Here is an 18945-nt window from a genome sequence, read left to right as displayed (position 1 = left end):
ATGAAACAGTGAAACCCAGGGGTGTCCAAAGTGTGGTCCGAGGGCCATTTGTGGTCCTTGGAAGAATGTTGCAGTTCAATAATGCTACAAATTTGGCAGTAATAGTAATTTTAATAGTAAATTTAATTCTTCTTTAATGTTAATTTTTAGGCAGAAAGTATTTTTATTTTAACAGACGTGTTTTAACTTCATAAGTAGGATTATAAACATCCAGCAACATTTTACTAAAAACAAAACAAAACATTTATTGTTGTATTAAACTTTAGTAAGTCCAATTTATAGAAACTAAAAAATGTAAAAAGTAAAAACTGTGAGTGTTTTTTATGGACCATAACTGTGTCTGAATAAATAGGTTGGACTGATCGATATAAAAAAGTGAGTATTTAAGAGTCATGATGCCAATTTGTGTTTTAAATTTATGTGTTTAGTTTTTGCTGCATTCAGTCAGGAATCTGATTCATTAAGAACCTGATAAATTTAATTTTGATGTGTAAGACTAATTCTCTACAACAGGCTGAATAAATCACATTATTGATGTAAAGTTTTGACAAACATCAAAGCCATCAGAGGAACCAAAGGTGGAATAAACAGAAAACTACAGTGAGGAGCAGAAGATTTCATTTATTTAATTAAAGACATAAGATATACATTCTCCTCCTCTAATATTTGCTGAACTCCTCGTTAGGTTGCCATGGTGATGCTGTTTGGTCGGAGAAACCAAAAAGGTCAAACATTTTTATCTGAAACTTTTGTAGCCATCAAGCTTCTTTCTCTCTTCACATGACTGAGCAAACCTGAAATCAGAACCTAAACCAGAACAGAAACCTCTGATTTTTTAGAAAGTCTCTCATCGTTTTTCACTGAATTTATGTAATTTACTGTCAGGCAGCCGTTCAGGCAGCCCAGCAGGTCCTTTTCTAACACTTCTGTAAATTCTCCTGCAACTTTCTTTGACCTGATCCAAAGTTCCCGTAGCGCGCTGAAGACACCCTGACTCCAAACCAGGAAGCAACAGTTGAGCTGTGAGCAGAGCTTTCCGCTGCCCCCTAGTGGCCGTCGGCGGCAGTGCAGGCGGCTCCTGGCTGCCTGACAGCTTCATTACTGGCAGAAAGCGTGTGTCCACAGTGTCAAACATCCTTCAGGCCCGACATGTGTTTGCTGCCTGTTGGCGCTCGGCGTGGAAACACTTGATTTGTGCGGATCTGACAGGAAAGCGTCCTGCTAAGTTAATCTCTGTGTGCGCTGCAGTGCCAGAGCTAATCAGCGGACGTCAACACGCGTACACACTCCGTAATGAGCCAGCGCAAAGACAAGCACGGCTCTGTGCCGCGGCCCAAACAGCCAGAGCACAATATTTACCACAAACCATTCATCTTCAGACAAACACACACGCCGGCCCGCCGAGGAAACACGGAAACCAGAGAGAGCCGGCCCAATCTGCAGGCGTAAACAGAACCGGGCCGGGCCCGGCGCTGCAGGCCAGCGCGGCCGAATACTTTCCATCAGTTTGTGTAAGCAATGATAAACACTTTACATGCAATCATAAGAGCATGAGTTTCACTGGAGAGCGCCGAGCTTTTCCCACCGCTGCACTTCACAGAGAGCGGCTCTGCGCCTCATTCCGGCTGTTTATGGCAGATCCAAATTACGGTATCAGGTTCCCCCAGAACCCAACCGACTGTCATGGCCGACCCTCCCTTCCAGGCCGGGACGGAGAGGAACGCCACCCCTCTCTGAACTGCAGGCCGTCCGGGAAGAGAGAGAAAAACAAACCCAGACCTTCAGAGAAAACCTTCACTTCTCAGAGGAAGAGCTGCTGGCAACGTCCCAGTCAAAGCCCGGACAGAAACATCACGAATCTGAACTTCTGGGCCGTGTGCATGTAAATCCGAACATCACAGTCTGAACCAAACACCTCATAACGTCTTCATGCTTTGCAGTTTCTAACAAATCTGCAGTTCTCAATGTGTCCACTGGGCGGCGACAGCATAATGAGACTGATGTTGAAAACTCATGAAAGCTTTCTGGTCATGATGCAAACATTCTCAATTATTATTACTCAGTAGTTACATTACAGTCAAAATGGTTGGAAATACTTCTGACGTACAATCGAAGGAACCGTCGTGTGAACCCGTACGGTCGATGTGAACCCGTACGGTCGATGTGAACCCGTACGGTCGATGTGAACCCGTACGGTCGATGTGAACCCGTACGGTTGATGTGATGCCTCCGAGGAGCAGCAGAGCGTTTTTAGGAACAGTCATGTGGTGTCGGTTGTGTCTGCCCTGGTTTCTGCTCTCTGTTAGTGGAAATCAAAGTGCCGGTCAGCGCAGCCTCAGGGCCGCTGCACTCAACCATCAGCTGGCAGGATGAGCAGCAACGGCATAATGACAGCAAGAGGAGGGCGGGGAAATGGGTCAGAACCAGGAATGAATCAGGATGGAAGGAGGAGAGGGAAGAGGAGTAGAGAAAGGAATGAGGTCAAAGGTCATGGCACTCTGAACCTGAATGTGGGACAGTTTCCTCTGGTTGAGCTGCAGAATGAGAGCTGGAGATAAACATGATGTTTCACCTTGTTATTCCTTCATCTATAAATGTAATTTGCTCAATTTAATTTGAAGCTAAATATTTAACAAAATATTTATTAGTAAGCTAAATTTTTAGTTTACTATTTAGCTTCAACCTGAATATTTATGTTGCTAACAGTTAGCTAAAATGTTTAAATGGTAAAATAAATATTTAGCTTGTAGCAAAATATTTAATCCGTAGACTAAATATCTAGTTAACTGAGCATTTAACTTACCAACTAAATATTTAGTTTTAAGATAAATATTTAGTTGTTCAACTAAATATTTATAGATAATCTATCTATAATTCTATATCTATAATTTATCTTACTGCATTTTTGCATAGTATTTACTCTAAAACCAAATATTTAGCAATAAAAATTATTTATTTGAAGCTAAATATTTAGCTTGCTAATATTTAGTTTGACGCTGACGGTTATAAACTAAAAACTTGGTGAAAACATGGCTGAGAAATAAACTCAGACTAAATAATCCAGATTAATGTTCATTTTTGACTGTAGCTTTACAAACAGCACCAATAAACAGATGCTATAAAAACAACAATTAGCAGCAAAAGACTGAAATGATTTCATTACAGTCATGCAGGCTCAGATATATACATACACCTCCTCTAATATTTGCTTCATATAATTGGAGATTCATGTGTTCCTCTAATACCTGATGATGCATTTTCTACACATACCACAGATCATATTAAAACAGTTTTAATCCAACAGAGTCATGATGCTAATTTGCATTTTAAACAGCTGAATTTCAGTTTTGTTTGAGCTGCATTCGATCTAGAATCTATTGAAGAGTCTAATCTATTTCATTTAGATCTGTGTGTCTGAAGGAACCAGTAAGGAGGTGAAACTTTAATCTGAAGGTCTTGTAGCCATCCACCCTCTGGCACCATTTTCTTCGCAGAACTGGTAAAAGTGATGCTGCTGCAGTGAAACGGGGAACAAACTGCTGTGTTTTATTTGTAGTAATCTGTTTACTGTTGGCTGGTGGATTTGCTGTAAACATGACTCCTTCCTGAACGTAAGAAATGAATTATTTTAATGTTCTGTCGCTATTTTTATGTCCCATGTTATAACTGAGATAATGTTGTGAAATGAAAACCAGCTGAACATACTCCAGCCCTACTGACAGCTACCACAGTGTTAGCCTCTCTGTGTGGAGCAGCCAAGCCTTTAATTATGCTGAGGTCAGGCTGGGACATCAGCTCGACACTTTGTGGCTCCGCATCGTGTGAACATGTTCCATCTCTTACATTTTAAGCTTCTAAAACTGTTTGGGTTCAATTTACATCAAGAGTCGCGTCAACCGCTCGTCTCCAAACATCTTATGTCAAGATTTCAGGCACTGGAGCCTAAATGAAACACATTCTCACATCAAACTGGCAAGCAAGGGCCTGTTTCAATTGCATTTATTAGTTTGAAATTTCCCCAGTTGAATGAAATGAGCAAAAAAGCCCAACAAATTTGGAAAACATTGTGCCGGTGCCAGGCGAATTATGCAGCGCTTGGCGGTCTGGCCCTGGGCTTGGGCTGCACTTCATTAGCCATCTTCCCTCTACCTTTCTCTGACAAATTCAATAAATGTTCATCTGGCTCCAATTAGGGCCTCGTTAGCAGTAATTGGCTTGGTATTTACTCACAGCATTACTCAGTAAGGGTACGCTCAGTCTTTCAGGCTTGTTATTTACCTGCCAAGTGCGAGCGCCTTCAGATCTCCTGAAAGGTCAACTTTCCTCCATCTAAAAACCCACATGGCAACGTATATCTGTCTGAAGCATTGTTCCCTCTCGAGTACACTCAGTTCCTGGCAGCTCTACTGAAAAATATGGTTTTCAAGATGAGATTTAAGCTGAAGCTGTGGAGAGAGTTGACCAAACGCAGCAGAGGAGACCTGGACAAGAGAATGGCCGCGTTCGCCCAGCCGCCCGATGAGAACCAAACGGCACAACCATCATCTTTTCACTTCTGTACGCAGAACTAAATCAGAAAAACGTCCGTCTGCCGTCTGGACGCTCCTGTTGCATTTATCTGACTTTTACATCACAAATCTGCACCAGAACAAGCAGGCGGTAAATCCTGACGTGAACAACGACCCAAACCTAAAATATAAAACTTATGAGTTTATTAAAGAAGTCTGTGATTGGATCACAGCTGAAACACTGACTTCCTTTACATCTCAACTAAAAACCAACTTGTTCAGAGTTTTATTTGAAACTTAATCAATTACTAATTTATTGATGGGACCTGATTTAATGTCGTGCTTCGATTATTGATTCTGTGTTGCATTGTGTTTCTGTGTTTATGATGTAAATCTCTTTGAAAAGCCTTGATGCTGAAATGAGACACTAATAAAATTTGATTTGATCACAAAAACAATTTTCTTACATCCAGCTACGCTTTAAAACAGATTTCTCCACAGAAGCTGCAATAAATGCAGGTGCATCTTTATTTATTTATCTGCTTTATTATTATTATTATTATTATTATTATTATTATTATTATTATTATTATTATTATGACACACAGAGAGGAACAACTGTCAGCAAGGAGAATCACTTTCAATCTGACAAAGATGAACAGATACAGGATGAGAAACTAATTTCCATCTCAGTCTTTCTGAGCAGCATTAAAGTGACAGTATAACAGACCTGATTCAGTTTTTATTTTCTAGAAATCTGGTCCATTTGCTCCGTGTCTTTTTGTAAGTTGAACGTTAACGTTTCCATTTTGTGGGTTTGGTCTGTTTATCTGCTTTTATTAACATTTGTTTTTTTGTTTTTAGGAAATTTGGGGGAGAGGAACTGTAAGTTCAAGAAGAGAAATAATAACATCTGGAAAAGTCTCATCCAAACTTCACAGATGATCTAACTAGTCAGCAAGAAAGTTAAGATCATGCAGCTAGTTACCTTTTTATCTAACTAGATCAATGGTTACCCGTCTATAGCTGGTTATTCTACCAGCTACCTGTCTTAGGTAAACAGCTGGCTAGTTATCTAATCTGTGTGAGTTACGTGTTACTTTTACAGAATTAATTAGTAACTTTCTGGAGTTTACAGGTTTCTTTGGACCGTCGGTCTCGTTGTTTTCTGGAACATTCAGGTTTGTTTCACAGAACTAATCAGTTACTTTCTGTAACTCCTTCACAGAAAAGTTCAGTCATTTACTTTTATGAACCTCACATGTTTGTTCCCTAACAGCTATCAAAAGGTTTCTGACGTTTAGTTGGAGGTTTTAATCTTCTGGATACAGAATTCACAAGATAGATTAAATCCTAAACATAACAATTAGGCCTGAATATATAAATTAACTATCCAAATTTATTCTACGCTTATAAAAGTCTAAAAAGTCCATTTTCAAGGTGTTGAGTCTGAAGTGTGTTTGAGTCACAGCTGCTTGTTATTACAGGACGGGTGAGAAAGTTTAGCTGGAGTTTTTATGTTTTTAGGGGCATTCAGAGGGTGGATTAGTGTTAAACAGACAGGGATGTGTTTCAGGGAGTTTTTTGTTCAAGGTTTTTACTGGAAACTGACGCAGTAATAATAAGACTCGGCCTCATTCAGCTCCAGGTTCTGTACCATTAAACTTGATGGTTCAGTACCAACGTTTCTCTGGCAAAAGGAACTATTTTTCCAGGGTGGCCTGAGACTAAAACGTAAACTGGGAATGCTGCCATTCCAGATCCACAGGAAGAAAAAGATGAGCCTGCTGGAGACCCTGGTTCTGTTTCTGCTTCCCGACCGACACAAAGCAGCTAAAATATTCACCAAAATTTAGATTATGAAGCTTCTGTCAGTACAAACGTAGTTAAAACCTGATCAGGGTGAGAAACGGGCACCGGAACATTACGGAGAAACAATCCGGACCTGGAAGAGTCCGAAGGTTTCAGACGGAGAAGCTGCTGCTTCTCTCTCCTCTGCTAACAATTAATCCACTTTATAGTTCCCTCAATTATGGAAAATCAGAGGATTTAACCAAAAAGCACCTGTTCCTCCTGGAGCTCGGCAAAAAGAAACGAGTTTGGACACTGCGCCCTGAAAGTGTCCGTTCCTGGAAGCTGCAGGCTGAGCGATGCCACGTGGACACGCAGCAACCAGAGACCTTCTTCTCCTCAACTCACTTTTTCTGCCCATTTTTCTCTGGAATGTGAGGAAAGCAGGAGGTCTGCGCCGCACATGTTCCTCTTTCACAATAACTGATCCCAACAGGGAAAACTCACAGAGAAGACACCAGATCCTACAGGATCCAACAAGATCCTACAGGATCCGACTGGATCCGACGGGATCCAACATGGATACAACTGCTGACTTTGACTAGACCATTAGTAGAGCTGCAGCTGTATTCAGGATCACTAATCAAATGTCCATTTATGATTTTTGTAGAAAAGATAAAATCCAAAATAACTTTCTCAGTTTTTAAAAAACTGGCTGTTCCAAAACAGGAAAAGGAGATTTATGGACTAAATGAAACGTATCAAACGTTTCCCTGCGCTGTGATTCTGTGCCTTACCAGAGGCACCAAGCCGTCAGAAATCACAAAGTCCAAACGTCCAGCTTCAGAGGGAAGGGCTCCGCTGGTCAGAGAGCGCCACTTCCTGTTTGTTCCAGCCATGCGTGGCGTCAACGTCTGATGACATCACACTGTGAGTCACCTGATTAATTTGCTTCAAACCAGGAAATGGAAATAAAACCCAAAAAAAAAATAAAAACTGCTTGTTTTGCTTTTTTCCCAAAGTTTGTGGAATAGAACATTTCAGCAACAAGACAGTTAAAAGTTTACATCATAAAACATCATAAAACATCATAAAACATCATAAAACATCAGAAACATCATAAACATCATTCAGTTTTTAAAACCAGATCAGATTTTACATTTTGTCTTTCAGAAACTCAAATATGTTGGTGATCCAATTATTTTGATTCAAAAGTTACTAACAGCTTAAACTTTTACAGTCTTGATTTAAAGGAACGTTTTACTGTTACATATTATATACATTTATTTCACTGAGATTAAAATCTCTTTTATAAGACAATCCTGGAAAACAGCAGGAACATTAAATGAATTACCTAAAAGATTCATCAGTTCAAACCTTTACACAGAAACATCTCTAGGTTTGTTTTTCTGAAAATGGTTCCCAGACGACGCAGCAGAAACATAAAAAGATTTTTGTTCAGTTTGGACGTTTGGGGAAGTAAAAATAATTCCTCAGAATGAGAAATAAATGAAAACATGCTGATAACAGCCGTTGTTTAGTAACGTTACAAATCCACAAGTAACAGAATAAAGACGTTCAAGAGAAACATGCAGACAAACATACCGACACTTTCTGCATTTCTCAGTTTGCACCAAACCTCTGCTGAAGGACTCGATCCCTGAGCATCATCCTGCCACCACCGAGCCAGAATGTGGCGGGAAACCAAGCGATCCTGATGACACGACTAACAGAGGAAACCGAAGTTTCAGATTTACCTCCAAACGTTCAGCAGTCGGTTTTCCTCGACCAGCTGCACGACTTGCGGTTTCAGTCATGTTACTGTAATAAATGCTGTCTTGTACGCGGCTATTAAAGGCTGACATTACTGTCAGGGTAATTGCAGGATCCAAGCAGCCGCAGAGTAAAAGACTTTTCTTAGTTTATAACTGGTTCCATATGATCTCTGTTCAATAGATCACATTAAAAAACCTTTGACTTCATAAACATGCAGATCAGTTTTACATGCAGCAGAGAGAAGCAGCGAAGGCGATGAAGATCATTTGTTTTTAGAATCAAAGCCAGTCTGTCTGTCTGTCTGTCCGTCCATCCCTCCGTCCCTCCGTCCGTCTGTCAGGCTGTAATATTCATATTACAGCAGATTATTGGACACTTTAACTTAACAATTATCATCCGTGACCGACGCTGTGATCAAGTCAACATGTTGTCTCTGACCCGCTGAAGAGGGCTGCAAATTTATTGCACAGATCTGGAAACAATTAGCAGTTCAATGCGCTGCGTGTCCAGGTGGTGGCGCTAGAGCAGCTCAGTGCAGCCGGACGCTCCGTGAATCCTCCACAGATGTTAAAGTCAGAGATGACGTTATGCAGTTCTGAGCTGACAGATGTAAGAATAACAGAATCATTTTATTCATTAATGGCTGGAAATCTGGACTGAAGGGAAAGTTTTGCTGCGTTACAGCAGCAGCAGTTGCAGCAGCGTTGCTGCAGCTCTGAGGATCCTAATGAATGCTGCAGCTGCTGCTGCTGCTGCTGCTGCATTATACATGCATCCTGCAGAATGTTCCAGGAATACACCTGCACTGCTGCACAGCGAAAACACAGGCCGCCAACTTTTCTGCTTCATCAGCTTCAAATACTGTTTTACTCTGCAGAACCCACAGAACCAGAACCAGAACCAGAACCCAACCTTCAGGCAGTCTGACAACAGCTGAAGCCAAATGGACACAAAGCCGATGATTAACAAACAGTTGAAGTGGAAAAGCAGAAACCAGAAAACATATTTTCAGTCAACATGTTGAAAACCTTTAAACTGCCTCAGTGCTTCATCCGTCTCGGTTCTGATCCAAATCTCAGGAGTTTTAAAACCAAACATGAACAGAACCAGAGCGAAGCTTCATCTGGTATCTGATGAACGCCGAGTTTCCACCAAACTCTGTGGAAACTGAAACAAACTAAAACAAACTAAAACAAACTGAAGAAATGAGTTTTTGTTTAAATTAGTGTTAATCTCTTGAATTATTCTTAGTAAATGTTCAAGTACTGATCTAAACCTGAATTAATTAATAAACTGTAAATCTGTGAAGAAAACACTTCAAGATCTTTCAGAAATACTGGAAAACATTTTAAATTACAAGATGCAAATCTTTCCTTCTACTAACCTAAATCTGAGTTGTTAGAAGGAAAAATGCAGGTTAGAGAAATAATTTCCCATGAATAAAACTTGTTAACTTCTGAGGATAAAGCAGAAATGTTCTGAATGTTGGTTTGGTTGATTCCACTGAGGATCCATCCAGCTGGGATTCAGGTCACCAGATGGGAAATTATCTCCTCAACATTTCCTGTGATTCTCAACCAAAGTGTGGAGCAGCAGAGTTTGCATTAGTGAAGACACGGACGGTTCTGCAGCAAACTGGGTGTAGAAAGGTGAAGTGGCTGCAGGTCGAATCAGCAGAACGTTTCTGAGTGTGTTGGTGTTTCAGATGTGCTGGTTGGCTGAGCTGAAAGCTGAGCTGCTGCGTATCGATCCGCCGGTCTGAGTGCTGAAAGCCGACCCGTCCGGACGTCCATTAAGGCTCATCCACAGGATGAACGGCTAAAAACAAACCCTGCACCAGGGGTCGGTCTCAGTTATATTATGCTAAAATATACATAAAAGAGGCCATTATTACTTTCTAAACCTGATCCTGCAACATTTATTATTATATAATTTTACGGCTACAAAATAAACTGGAAAAATGTGCAGCATTCACACTGTGAACACGCAGTGTGAATGCTGTTAGCATTGCAAATCAGCTGCAGGAGAAAACAAAAACTTTCAAAACTGTTGAAAAGGAGCGAAAAGTTTCAGTAAATGAAAAAATCCACCTAAAGACGACCAGAAATCTGTGCAGAACATTTTTTCAAAACTGCAGTTTATAAGGAAAAATGTGCTAAAAAGCTAATGCTAGCTGAAATAGTAATGACAGCATGTAGGCTTTCATTAGCATGTTGACCTACAGTGAAATACCACAGGCAGCATGACAAACCTATGTAAAAGCTAAAATTAGCTGAAGAGCTAAAACTAGCTTTAAAAAAAAGCTAAAACCAGCTAGCCCTGGGTTAGCACTAGCCCTGGGTTAGCACTAGCATGTTGACCTAAACTCCCACTGACTGCAGTTAAAGTGGGAAAAGCAGACTACCCTGCTGTCAGTGCTTCTGCTGAAACACCAGTTGATGCTCAGGTCCATGCATGTTTGGCCTCCTCTTCCTGGAATCAAGCACATTCTGAAGAAGGGTGGAGGCAGCAGCTTCTGAAGAAAAAATGTGATTGGCTGCAGCTTCCCTGCACTGACATGTGATTGGTGGATCAGAGCTCAAACTTGTTTCTGTTCTCAGAAAATTAAACTAACAGTCAGTGTGACAGAGAGGAGAAATGGCGCAGCAGGCAGTTCATGTGGACCAAGAAACTTTCTCCTGTTTCATCTGTGTGGATCTACTGAAGGATCCGGTGACGATTCCCTGTGGACACAGTTACTGCATGAACTGTATTAAAAGCTTCTGGGATGGAGAGGATCAAAAAAGAATGCACAGCTGCCCTCAGTGCAGGAAAACCTTCGTATTCAGGCCGATCCAGGAGAAGAGCACCGTGCTAGCAGCTTTAGTGGAGCAGCTGAAGAAGACTGGACTCCAACCAGCTCCTGCTGATCCCCGCTATGCTGGACCTGAAGATGTGGCCTGTGATATCTGCACTGGGAGGAAGCTGAAAGCCCTCAGGTCCTGTTTGTTCTGCCTCATGTCTTTCTGTGAGAATCACATTCAGTCTCATTATCATTTAGATACTTTAAAGGAACACAAGTTGGTGGAGCCGTCCAAGAACCTCCAGAAGAACGTCTGCTCTTGTCATGATAAGTTGTTGGAGATTTTCTGCTGCACTGATCAGAAGTTTATCTGTTATCTCTGCTCTGTGGAGGAACATAAAGACCACGACACAGTGTCAGCTGCAGCAGAAAGGACTGAGAGGCAGAGAGAGTTGGAGGAGAGACGAGGAAACATCCAGCAGAGAATCCAGGACAGAGAGAAAGATGTGAAGCTGCTTCACCAGGAGGTGGAGGCCATCAATCACTCTGCTGATAAAACAGTGGAGGACAGTGAGGAGATCTTCACTGAGCTGATTCGTCTCCTCCAGGAAAGAAGCTCTGATGTGAAGCAGCAGATCAGATCCCAGCAGGAAACTGAAGTGAGTCGAGTCAAAGATGTTCAGGAGAAGCTGGAGCAGGAGATCACTGAGCTGAAGAGGAAAGACGCTGAGCTGGAGCAGCTCTCACACACAGAGGATCACAACCAGTTTCTCCTCCACTACCCCTCACTGCCAGCACTCAGTGAGTCTACACACTCATCCAGCATCAACATCCGTCCAATCAGACACTTTGAGGACGTGACAGCAGCTGTGTCAGAGCTCAGAGAGAAACTACAGGACGTCCTGAGAGACTCATGGACAAACATCTCACTGATGGTCACTGAGGTGGATGATCTACTGTCAGAACCAGAACCAACAACCAGAACTGGATTCTTAAAATATTCACGTGAAATCACTCTGGATCCAAACACAGCACACAGAAATCTGGTTCTATCAGAGGAGAACAGGAAGGTGACGCTGCTGCAGCAGCATCAGTCTCATTCTACCGATCCAGACAGATTCACTGATAAACCTCAGGTTCTGAGCAGAGAGACTCTGACTGGACGATGTTACTGGGAGGTGGACTGGAGAGGAAAACTAGTTCGTGTTGCCGTCGCTTACAAGAATATCAGCAGAGCAGGAAGAAGGAATAAATCTTTATTTGGAGGTAACGACAAATCTTGGGCGTTAACTTGTTCCCAAAAAGGTTTTAACTTTTTTCACAACAACATCTGGAGCTCCATCTCAGGTCCAGTTTCCTCCAGAGTGGGAGTGTATCTGGACCACGCAGCAGGTCTTCTGTCCTTCTACAGCGTCTCTGAAACCACGACTCTGATCCACAGAGTCCAGACCAGATTCACTCAGCCGCTGCATGCTGGGGTTTATGTAGGGGAGGTTTGGGATTCTGCAGAGTTCTGTAAACCCAGACAGATTTCCTCTCTTCTCTGATTATTGATCAGAGTTCATTGATCTGATGTTTCAGCTGTTCTGCTCTTCTCTGTTTAAATGTATTTCTCTGCGTTGCAGGAGCCACACTGGAAATCACTGCTGATGTTTTCTTTCATTCTTTAATGGCAGAAATATTAGACCAACACAAAATGTAAACTTCTTTGGCTCTGATAGTTTTGATGTATTTAGATGTTCTGGTTTCTCTTCCACTGTTCTGCAGAATAAATATTGTTCCTGTTTAAATCCGTTGAGATTGTAGTGAACTAAACTTTCTTCTGTTTTCCTTATTATAATCCAAAGAAACTGAATTCAACATCAACTATGAAGTGATGCTGTTTTAGTCCAATTCTTTAGATTCTTTGTCTTTCTTCTGTAAAACATCTTGATTGTAGAGAAATGCTGAAGGTTTTTTCTTCATTGTTACAATAAAGTGTGAGTTCTGTCAGCCAGTGGTGAGGATCTGATTTGCACAGACACGTCCACAATCTGCTGCAGGCGCTAATTCAACACTCAACGTCCCACAGTTCAAATAGAGACAAAAATGTAACTGGTGACTAATCTAGAAGACTTGCAGACATTTGATAACATTTCAGAAACATTTATTTCAGATTTAAAAACAGTAAAAATAATGCAGGTTCATTTTTACAAATTTAAATCAATATATTTTCACATGGTGTCGTTTATGCTGCAATGCATCCTGGGTAGATGACGCATGCTAGTTGCTAGCTCCATTTAGCTAAAACATTTCTTTTTTGCAAATGAAAAGCATTTAGCCCTTCCAGTTTGAACCAGAGCACATTGAAATTAAATTTAATACAGAAATGAGAGGCAGAGATGAAGATGGATGAAATAGCTGGTGTAGCTACTTGGCGATGCTAACCAGAAGGAGAGCAAAGCTGCAAACAGCTCCAGTTCCTGACTCATGACGCTTAGCATTAGCATTAGCATCAGCATTAGCATCAAAACACTTTCCCAAATTATCTGTGTTCTGATTTGGTGATTGCTCCTACTAGTGATGTTAGCTCCTGCTAATGACAGGCGCTAACAGGACAATGATGTTAGCTCTAGCTACTGATGTTAGCTCAAGGTAATGGTGTTAGCATCTGCTAATTGTGCTTGCCCTTGGTAATTAGGTTAGTTCCTGGTACTGGAGTTAGCTGCTGGTTTTTGTGTTAGCACTAGCTAACATAGCTAACAGTAGATCACAAGTCGATGATGTTAGCTTGTTTCGGTCGACATCTTGTCTATAGTAAAACATAAAAACTTTTCAATCAGTCCAGACATTTCACCCTCCTCCCCATCTTGTCTTGTGTTTGTTTGGAGGCTTTAGGTGAACTTTGACCTGCCCACGCCGTCAACCCAGCATGCACTGCACAGGTGAAAAAATGGAGACCTCTATAGGTAAAACACAAAAACAATAGATACATAATTTCTAAAGGAATTATGGCCTTTTAAGTGTCACAAAGAACTTAAACTCTGTTTTGACTCGATCATTATATTCCAACATGGAGTCGCCTGGCAGAACTTCCCTCTAAGGTTCTGCACCGTGTGAGCAAACTGGACCTCTGCTTCAGTTCCAGCGTCACACACTCTGTGTTTTATCGCTTTTTAATTCAGCAGCAGCAAATCAGAGGCAGCAGCTTCAGGGCTCAATTCAAACACACACACACATAATCTGACCTATTTAAAACGCCACAACAAACTGTGGGATCCAGGAGAAGCTGGAGGAGAGGAAACCTCTGCAGATAGGATGCGGCAGCGCTAACGCTTTGTTTCTGGAAGCGGTAATCCATCTCTGACAGACGCGTCAAACCATGCGAGGCTTTTCAGGAGTCAGCCCCGACACTGAGGGCAGAATAACAGATTAGCAACCCTAATTTGTCCTGAGGTTTTAATGGCTGAAATTATATGCAATCCTCCCCCATCTTCCATCAATCTAAGTGTTTCCGTGGTCGGTTTGATTTCACATTTATAGGCAGCCATGTGCTTCCAATTTCTCCTGAGGACTAATAAAGACCACTTGAGACGGCGGGCGTTTTGACTGGGTGATTTTTCTCCTCTCAGTTCTGAGAACCTCTGCTGGATGTTTGACAGCTCCAAAAGAGGCTCCGGCAGGTTCACGTTTCACCGAGTTAGCCGGTTCCCTAACCCAACCCAAATGTGGACGGAGGACAAACAGAGCGGGCCGCGGCCTGGATCCAATAAGCCTGTTAGGCTGAGGGGAGCAGCGCGCCGCCGCTGTCAGGACACGTTAGCGTGACGCCGCCGCCGCTTTAATGAGCGCCATCACAGCGCTGGGACTCTGCTTCCTGTCAGAAATCAACGTGTTTCCGTTGGTTACGCCTCAAGACGCTAACCTGTAAACAACATGGCGTCCTGACGGGAATCAGACGGCGTTCAGCCGAGTTGTTTCAGAAAACAGGCGACCTTCTCACATTTACTCCAATCAAAATAACCTGACATTTCAAAACAGAGGCTGTTATTCATAAAGATTAGCGCTTAAATAATTAATAACTTAAAACGAGGCTCTGGGGAGAGACTCCCATTGACCAGCCTTACTGGTGTGAATGCAACCAGTAAGGCTAGTTGCATTCACACCAGTACTGATCAGTTAGCTGGGACTCCGGTCCACCTTAACGCGACTCCGGTCCACCTTAACCCGACTCCGGTCCGCCTTAACGCGACTCCGGTCCGCCTTAACCCGACTCCGGTCCGCCTTAACCCGACTCCGGTCCGCCTTAACCCGACTCCGGTCCGCCTTAACCCGACTCCGGTCCGCCTTAACCCGACTCCGGTCCGCCTTAACCCGACTCCGGTCCGCCTTAACCCGACTCCGGTCCGCCTTAACCCGACTCCGGTCCGCCTTAACGCGACTCCGGTCCGCCTTAACGCGACTCCGGTCCGCCTTAACCCGACTCCGGTCCGCCTTAACCCGACTCCGGTCCGCCTTAACCCGACTCCGGTCCGCCTTAACCCGACTCCAGTCCGCCTTAACCCGACTCCAGTCCGCCTTAACCCGACTCCAGTCCGCCTTAACGCGACTCCAGTCCGCCTTAACGCGACTCTGGTCCGCCTTAACCCGTCTCCAGTCCGCCTTAACCCGACTCCGGTCCGCCTTAACCCGTCTCCAGTCCGCCTTAACCCGACTCCGGTCCGCCTTAACCCGACTCCAGTCCGCCTTAACCCAACTCCAGTCCGCCTTAACCCGACTCCGGTCCGCCTTAACCCGACTCCGGTCCGCCTTAACCCGACTCCGGTAATATTGTAACTTTTTCTTATTATTTAAACTTTTTTCTCGTATTGTAGAAAAAGTTATGGTTATTACTTTATGCTCATAAGAACCAAAATATTTTTTTCCTAGCCTGGCCCTGATAAGTGTTGTAGTAAATAAGAATCGTCAGAAGAAATCCTGGACAACAGAGACGATGTGAAATGTGGAAGAAGATGTTCTGGTCGCTAAAATATTTATTTCTTGTATTTGTAAAATGTTTAGTCTGAGCGCTGTGGATACGTCGTGGCGTTCTTTAGATGCTGATTTTCTCTGACTTGAACAGAACCAGCTCCGGTTCTTCAGGAGGAAACAGGCGTTTGGATCAAGTTCCAGGTTCTGATCTGGTTTCCCATCTGTTCATCTTCAACCCGGACTCTTCCAGACTAATCCCAGCTCATCAGAACCAGAACCCTGTCCTCTTTGGTTCTGTAAATGGGCAGAACATCCTGAGCGATATCAGAACCGTGATGATCCTGGCCGGGCTCCCAGAACCCGTCGGCCCAGCGAAGAAAGCAGAACCAGAACCGCTGCGGCCCGATGTCCTCCAGCGTTCAGGAACACTTGATCCCAGCATCTCCGCTGGTTTCCCTTCTGCGCTGATGGAAACCAGCAGAAAGATTTCAAAGAACCACAACAGCCCAGATGATTAGAGATCGGGTCAGAACCGGAAGAAGCTGGGTTTGCTCGGTACGCGGCCGCGGTTACGGAAAGCTCAGGCTGATTCATATCATGTATTATTTGAGCTGCTCTGAGAAAAACAGTTTTGGAAAAATAAACTCCAGAGAAATAATAAGAAGAAAATGCCAAAAAGAAGAAAAACTATTTAGAAATAAAATAAAAAAACACAAAAATCCCAGTGAAATGAAAACAAAGAAGAAAATCAATTCCACTGGAAAATGTGGGGAAAATTTCCAGTGAACAAAAGAAAAAACTAAACAGAAATTTTCAAAATCCAGTGAAAAAAGGGAGAAAAACTGCAGAGGAAAGAAAAAAGTCTCCAATGTAAAATAAAAGAAACTTCAGTATCATGAACAAATTGTGTTTGACATCATAATTACGGTAAATTTCCTGGTAATCAATTAACTGGTTGCTATGGTGATTGGTGATTTTTAGGCCCAAACAAGAAGAGAAACCCACAGCAGGAAACAGATTTACCCTCAAACAAAATGGAGCTTTATGAAAAGTTTAGTTGAAATAATTCAGAGAATCAGAAACATTTATGTTTATGTATCATCAGTGTTTCCTGTAGGAGACCTGAGACGTCAAACAGAACCTTCTGGTCCGGTTTCTCCAGAACCATCCACTGGAATATAGAGGGCGTTAATGAGAGTGGGCGTGTCCCTGTGAACCCTGGCCTCTGATTGGTCAGAAGAGTCCAACACTCTGACACCAGGTCACCAAATGTTTTATGGTTTTAATACAAATAGAACCAGAAAAAAGGGAAAGATAAATAAAAATAACAGTTTCAAATCTTTTTCATTGTAATGTTTAATAAATTTCATGTTTTTAATCTGATCTTTTTAATTTTTAATAAAATAAAAATGAAATGGTTTCAAATCTTTAACCTAAACTTTAATAAAACCATTTGTGTGATGCTGCATTCAACACGTGTTGCTTCCAGTCCTGATTTAAAGTCACGGTCACCCAGATAAATCTGTTCCCATTCACACCCCGCTCCGTAAATCACAGCTCATATATGGAAACGCCGAGCGGCCTGTTTGGATGCATTAAAGGCATGACTCAGCCTGCTGAAGCCATTAAACGTTAAAAGCGGTTTGACCCCGGGTTGACCCTGGAGCCGTTCTAAAAGCTGTCAGTCTCAGGACGCCTTCCAGATTTTTTTACCTGCGTTTCCAGAAAATTCTCGCAGGCGTCCAGGAGGTGAGTCACTCCCCCAGTAATTACCTCAGCCGGCCTAATTAGAGCTGACAAAGTTTGAAGGTAAAAGCCCACCTGCCTGGACGCTGTAAACGGCTGCTTTTGATTGGGCCATGTGGCTCACCGCCCAGGGCTCCACCTCATCAGGGGAGGCTCATAAAAAGTTTTCAACCGATTCCCTGCATCAATATGAGCAAAGTTAGATAATAAGGTCATAAACAGCTAATAACCCAGTTATTCTGTGTTAAATTAAAGGCACATTTCACCTAGTTTGAAGAAAGCTGCTCAAATAGATCCATTTCATGTTATTGGGACATATCAGAGGGCAAAAGACGATTCTTTACATGCCATCCATGGCGGCGCTGCAACCGTTAGCTAACACACAGCAGAGGAAAAATAAGGCAGAAAAACCATTAAACAACAACCAATTTGATCGCTCCCTGAACCGGCTACGCTACACACAGACTCGCTGCCATAGCAACTGACAACAACGCCGCTTTATGTTTCAGGATTCAACACCCAAAAGACACTCAAGCATTTCCCACAAAGAGCCGAACACTCAGTCTGTTTCAGTGTCATGTTTTCAGACTTGTTTGATGATGGCTGTGGTAGATTAGCTGCGGCTGCCATTAGCTAAGCTAACACAGTGGTGGTTTATTAGCTAATTTAAACACCTGCCCTACTGATGACGTGGTGTTTTAGTCGCCTTTTCTTATTTTGTATCTGAACCGAAACACACAGAATTACACAGCACACCTACATGTTAAGGTTTTCATAGTCAAGCTAGCATAAATGAACTACTTTCCTCTCCCTCGCTATTTTTTTCTTAACTAAAACTTTTCCTGACCTTGTTGTTTTAGTGTTTACAATTAGTAGCAAAGCAACTTTTTCTTTTACATATCAGGCAAACATTTAAGATTAAGAAGCTAAAATAGTTAAAATCAATGCTAGTCATTGTTAGCGAGCAGCTTTCTGCCCTCCAGCAGGGAGATGGGCGCGGGGTGTATCGCTTTGGATGTCAAGCAGCAACGGGTTTAGATTCATTGGGAAATTATCTGTACTGCTTTAGCACTAGCATTAGCATTAGCCAAAGTTGGGTTGTAACTAGTTACGTTTACTCAGAGTATTTTAATCTGAGGAAGAAATGTACTTTTAATTTTACTACGCCGTAGTTTCTGGATCCTCTACCCACTGAGAGAAACTTTACTGAATGAAGGACAAACTTCAGCTTTTCTTTAAGCTTCATAAATTTTATGTTGAACTGTTTTTTTTCTTTGCCTGATTTTGTTATTTTTCAATTATATTAATTTATATGAATTCTTTTCATTTTGATCCTTAAAATATCAAAAACTCCACATAACTTTATATTTTGGTCCATCTGATGATGCAAAT

General features: G+C 42.3%; 2 protein-coding genes across 4 annotated transcripts in view; one reads left to right on the top strand and one right to left on the bottom strand.

Annotated features, from left to right (window-relative positions):
* The window catches only part of LOC122838051 (phosphodiesterase 4D interacting protein), a 65082-nt gene that overhangs the window by 34200 nt on the left and 11937 nt on the right, over positions 1 to 18945 (bottom strand). The gene's annotated exons all lie outside the window — the stretch shown is intronic.
* LOC122838072 (tripartite motif-containing protein 16-like) lies at positions 10698 to 12853 on the top strand. Its single transcript, XM_044128440.1, has one exon. It carries the CDS (start codon positions 10713 to 10715, stop codon positions 12402 to 12404), a length of 1692 nt encoding a protein of 563 aa, XP_043984375.1. The 5' UTR covers positions 10698 to 10712; the 3' UTR covers positions 12405 to 12853.

Source organism: Gambusia affinis, linkage group LG10, assembly GCF_019740435.1.
Source record: "Gambusia affinis linkage group LG10, SWU_Gaff_1.0, whole genome shotgun sequence".
In the NCBI taxonomy this organism is placed as follows: domain Eukaryota; kingdom Metazoa; phylum Chordata; class Actinopteri; order Cyprinodontiformes; family Poeciliidae; genus Gambusia; species Gambusia affinis.
Note: the sequence above shows the minus strand (reverse complement) of the source record. Positions and strands in the feature narration are given on the sequence as shown.